Here is a 6,000-nt window from a genome sequence, read left to right on the forward strand (position 1 = left end):
TTTTCAAATATTGCACCTGTCAAACATAGTCTAATTAGCCGTCAATACTGTTGATGGTGTCCTTTATCAGTAGGCTTTATATTTATGTTCAACATGAAGTATAGATATTGTTGTCGTGAAGACAAGAGCCTGGTCTGTCAGCGGTCTCCCTTCACCTACAGCAGCAGCAGCAGTATTTTGACAATCACGTCTTTTCGAACGGAGAGATATATGAATTATCAGACCCCTATCAAATTAATATTCCATCTAGCTAGTAGTAATATATGTTAAAAAAACACGGTTGCCTTTCGTTAATAATTATAATTACGTTTATACTATGATATTGAACAAGATAGTGAACTGCATTTGAAGCTACTTTATAGAACACATGATGTAGATTTACATTATAGTCTACATGAGAGCTAGTCCGTCTGCGTTTTACACAAGACATCATCGTTTCACAAAATATATGGATAGATATAGTTAGCTGAATGGATGCATACCTGTTTATTAGAATGCAAGCGAGTTCGGCATATCTCTGTAGTTTCAGCTTGTCACGAAGCTCTCTCTATCTTGGAAAATGCAACTCCAATATTTACCCGTGTCTGGTTTCTTCTCTTGTCCCAAAACCTTCTCAGGTCATTTATTTCACCCGTACGTTTGCGCTTCACAGAACGTGCAGGCACATTTGTGTTTTCAGAGCAAGTCTTGAAAAGTTAGTCCATGGCTGATCATAAACCTGCTCCTCTCCATGTAATCTAATGGGACGGGAGACAAACTAAATAATAATCAGATTACACTTCAAATAATTATTTTACAAACAAATTTTGCAACAAATTTGTTGATTTTTGTAAAAAAAAAAATTATGCTGATGTGAGTTAAATTGATAATTTCTTTTGTAAATAAGTTTGGTTTTAGTTATGTGATATTAAAGCAGGAGTGTGATGTCATGATTGACAGCTTCTCTGAGTGAACTGAGGCCACAAAGGACTTCTCTGGATCTTCAGGAAGAGATTGGAGTTGTATTTACCTCATTTTAACACAAGTCTCTTGGACAGCAATCAGCAGACAAAAACTGGAGCAGTCAGGCTAATTGAATAGAAACATAGCTACTGACACTTCAGTTTGATTATATGTGATACTTGATCTGAAAACCACCGATTTAGAGTAAAACAGTCAAACCAACCGTCTGGACATATTAGATCATTTAAAATCTATCTGAAGGAGCTAGGGCTGTCAATGAATATTCTAAATTCGAATATATATTCGAATAGTTTACAAAAAACGAATTTCGAAGGTGAAAATTAATATTCGAATAAACAAAAAAAAGTGGGGGAAAAAACGCCAGTGGTAGTAGAGGCGTGGCTGTCTGCTTTGCGAGTGGGCGCGGTAGTTTGCCTGAGGGTTCAGGGACAGGTCACAGGAGTCGCAGTGTCTGGCACAGCGTCACTGCTGAAAGTTGACACGTCTTGCATGGCAAAAAGTGCAGAGCCCAACTCGACTCGATTTAAACATCACAAAATCTAAAAGGTCATGTCTTGAGGTACTTTGGATTTTGATCGGTAGGAGGTAAAATTGTTGAGCTGCGAGATAAAGTTGTATGCAAGCTATGTAAGTTACAGTTAACATACCATTCGACCACTAGTAACATGATGTTTTTATGAACCTCATTTTATTTAACGTTAAACAGAAACATTACTAAAGTGTAGGCTACTGTACTGACTGAATAGATATTGCATGAATAAAGGGATGAATGCACTGCTTCCACTCGTTTGATTTTTTACCGTTTCATGTCAAGGAAAAGTTCTATGTTTACCACTGCACAGCTCGCTCGGAGAGTTCAATGTCAGTTCTATATGCTGTAAAACTTCAATTATTATTAATAATATTTGTTTCAATCACTGAATGAAGCCTGCTATATTTGGGACAAGAGTCGCAACCTTAAATTGCTTGCACAAAACTCTTGATCAGCACTCAAAATTTGTTTATTGTTGTTCATTTAAACCGTTATGCGCAGAGAGCGTGAGGATGAGGGCGAGAGAGAGTGCAGTCTGCGGACTTGGCCATTAGTTGATTAACTTGTTTTTGTGTATGTAATACGTTGTCAAATATTTTTAAACTTTAATAGACCACCTATACAAGTAGTTATGTCTCTTTGTATTAATTTGTCCTGTTATTGACGTAATGCGCGTCATTGACAAAATGCGCGTCATTGACAAAATGCGCTACCAGATGTTCAAATAGGTCGAATATTCGTGTTTTTTTTTTTTACAGGGAATATTCAAACTTAATTTTTGAGTCATTTTGACAGCCCTAGAAGGAGTTCAAGTGTGGTAATCTGGACTTTAAACATCAGTAATGTTTTTCGTTTTAAATATTTGCAAATAACAAATAAAGGTGATGGGATTCCCGTCAACCAGCTCAACTGGCCAAGGCCATGTTTACACTTTACAGTGTTCAAAGATCATGTTCGGTTTCCAATAAATACTCCTTCGGTACTGACGGACAACAGTGAAGTCTAACCTCGAGTCTGGAGCAAGTTTCATCAGGGGTTTTCTAAGCTTGGTTCATTACAGTGCTGTTGATTACTCTGAAGAACTTCAGGCAAGAACAAAATATTAATTTACCCAGAACAAAAAGGTAAGAACTTCACAATTTTACAGCTGGGTTAATGTTAACTAAGATATGTGCAAGTAAAAACAGAAGAAGGGTTCAGTCATTAATTTTATTAAGTATGTTCTTCAAGTTTGCTTCAGTAAGTCAGATGTGAGCAGAAGGTGTTTGATGTGTGTTTTTCCTCAGGTGATGGAGATGCATCAGTCTACAGTGATTCTGCTGCTGCTCTTGTGTGTGTCGTCCTTCACTCATGCTCAATCATGGGCTCGTTATCAAAACTTCCTCAATCACCATCGGGGTCCTTTTGTGAATGTGGAGATGTGTACCAGTGAAATCAGACACAGGAAAATAACTGACTCTGCTGGTAACTGCAAACCTGTCAACACCTTCATACGAGCAACAGATAATTCCATTACAGCAGTCTGTACCGGAGGAACTCGACTGTACTATAACCTGTATAGAAGCGGCACGCCATTTGATGTGGTCACGTGTAGATTATCAAGTGGGCAGAGACACCCAAACTGTGAATATAATAGAGGGAAGTTATCCACTCGTAACATTGTGTTAGCGTGTGAACACGACTTGCCTGTACATTATGAAATCTTAAAGTAATGTACAGAGGACAGGCTGAATAGAGCCTCACAGATCTTTACAACAGTTCGCTTATCATTTGTTTACTTCTCTTTTTCTGTCTTTCTTTGTTTTTCAATTGCAAATAATAAAAAAAATCAGTGAGTCAATTGTGAAGCCTAAATAAGTAAATATAATGTAAAAGTTTAATGTGCAGTTTGTAACCAGTTCTTCACGTTGTAAACATGACCAGCACTGTTTGAGAGTAAAATCTATAATGAAGCACAGCTGTGAACATGAACACACGTGCCTTAAACATCGATTGCTTGTTGTGTTTTGAAAAGCTACCTTACAATCTCTAATTATATTCTGAAGAACAGCATACAAGTTCATCTTCAATGAAAAGAAAATGTACCTCTGTCTTCATGAGCCTCTGATAAGAATGAGTCTCTCATCACTCACCTAATTCAACATAATGTTAAAAATAACTTTATATAATTTCTTATATAAGTATATTCTGCACTTCTTCATGCATGTCTCTGTGTGTAATTGTAATGACATTTAAAGCCTTCTGTTAACACTTTTAAGCATTATAAAACTGTTTAATGGGAGTAGTGAATGAAAACAGACGAGGGAAGAAAGATGCAGATGTTTTTTCCACATGCCTGTAATCCTCAGTAAACCATCTCTAATACCATTAAACCTGTCTGCTTGATTATCTCACATCTCAACATCTCAATATTGTGCAGCATTGCTGTCGTAGCTGTCACTACACAACACTTGTGTCCAACGATACCTGGAAGGGTTATTTCACCCGAAAATTAAAATTAGCCCATGATTTACTCACCCTCAAGCCATCCTGGGTGTATGTGACATTCTTCTTCCAGACGAATCAGAGTAATATTACATAATGTCCAGGCTAATCCATGCTTTATAATGGGAGTGGATGGTAGCCCAAAATTTGAAGTCCAAAAAATTGCACCCATCCACTATAAAAGACGTCCACATGGCTCAGGGGGGCTAATAAAGACCTTCTGAAGCAATTTGATGCATTTGTGTAAGAAAAATATCTATATTTACAACTTTATAGATCTTTATCTCTAGCTTCCGCTAACTGTCGTACACAGTGTTGTCCAAAGTGTGAATCTGATAAAACATGAGCAGATCTACTCTAAAATCTAACACTAATCATTTACCTCACATTACACTTACATTATGACCGCTGTAATAGTTCTTGTTTAGCTGGCAGGTGTGTGCACACAAATTACTCTTCATTATATAAAGTTTGTCGCATCACTCTGGTACAAGAGAGAGGCGTATCTGGGAGACTTGTGTGTCATCTATTGTAGAAATGATTTTTTTTACCCTGGACAGTTCTGAACGAAACGCTAGTCAAGTCATATCAGAAGCCAATATCATGTTTTTTTTTTCAAATTATAGGCCTATTTCAAATCTTCCATTTATGTCTAAAATTTTAGAAAAAGTTGTGTCTGCTCAATTGAGCACCTTCCTGCATAAAAATGATCTGTATGAAGAATTTCAGTCAGGTTTTAGGCCCCACCATAGCACAGAAACTGCACTTGTTAAAATTACAAACGACCTGCTCCTTGCGTCAGATCAAGGCTGCATCTCATTTCTAGTCTTACTTGATCTTAGTGCTGCGTTCGACACCATAGATCATGACATACTCATAGATCGATTACAAAACTATACAGGTATTCAAGGTCAGGCTCTAAGATGGTCTAGATCCTACCTGTCCAATCGCTACCATTTCATTTACTTAAATGGGATGTCATCTCATTTATCACCAGTAAAATATGGAGTGCCACAAGGATCCGTCCTAGGTCCCCTTCTATTTTCAATATACATGTTGCCCCTTGGTAATATTATTAGAAAATACGGAATTAGCTTCCACTGTTATGCTGATGATACTCAGCTATATATCTCAACGAGACCAAATGAAACTTCCCAATTATCTAAGCTAACAGAGTGTGTTAAAACTGTAAAAGATTGGATGACAAATAATTTTCTCCAATTAAATTCGGATAAGACAGAGATATTAATTATTGGACCAAAAAACACTACACAGAATCTTGTAGATTACAATGTGCAACTAGATGGATGTACTGTTACTTCCTCCACAGTCAGAAATCTATATTAGACAGCAATTTGTCTTTTGAAAATCATATTTCCAATGTTACAAAAACTGCATTCTTCCATCTTAGAAACATTGCCAAGCTACGAAACATGTTATCTGTTTCTGATGCAGAAAAGCTAGTTCATGCATTCATGACCTCTAGACTGGACTATTGTAATGCACTTCTAGGTGGTTGTCCTGCTTCGTCAATAAACAAGCTACAGGTAGTCCAAAATGCAGCAGCTAGAGTTCTTACGAGGTCAAGAAAATATGATCATATTACCCCAATTTTACAGTCTCTGCACTGGCTACCTATTAAGTTCCGTATCAGATACAAATTATCATTACTTACCTATAAGGCCCTAAATGGTTTAGCTCCTGTGTACCTAACTAGCCTTCTACCACGCTACAACCCATCACGCACCCTAAGGTCACAAAACGCTGGACTTTTGGTAGTTCCTAGGATAGCAAAGTCCACCAAAGGAGGTAGAGCTTTCTCACATTTGGCTCCCAAACTAAATGTTCGGGGTTCAGACACACTCTCTCTGTTTAAATCTAGATTAAAAACACATCTCTTTCGCCAAGCATACGAATAATGTATCTTTTAAATTGTGAGTGTAGTAGCATCTGATCAAATGTGCATTTTTATTCATTAGCTTGGGTTAAACTAATTTTACTTTGTTGGATCAGCAGCTATG

At 37.2% G+C, this 6,000-nt stretch overlaps 1 protein-coding gene across 1 annotated transcript; it reads left to right on the forward strand.

The window, feature by feature from the left end:
• Positions 1–2,744: 2,744 nt before the first annotated feature.
• On the forward strand, positions 2,745–3,867 carry LOC132135926 (ribonuclease-like 3). The gene has a single exon (XM_059547212.1). It carries the CDS (start codon positions 2,764–2,766, stop codon positions 3,205–3,207), a length of 444 nt encoding a protein of 147 aa, XP_059403195.1. The 5' UTR covers positions 2,745–2,763; the 3' UTR covers positions 3,208–3,867.
• The last annotated feature ends 2,133 nt before the right edge of the window (positions 3,868–6,000 follow it).

The sequence above is a fragment of the Carassius carassius genome, chromosome 1 (genome assembly GCF_963082965.1).
Source record: "Carassius carassius chromosome 1, fCarCar2.1, whole genome shotgun sequence".
NCBI lineage: Eukaryota > Metazoa > Chordata > Actinopteri > Cypriniformes > Cyprinidae > Carassius > Carassius carassius.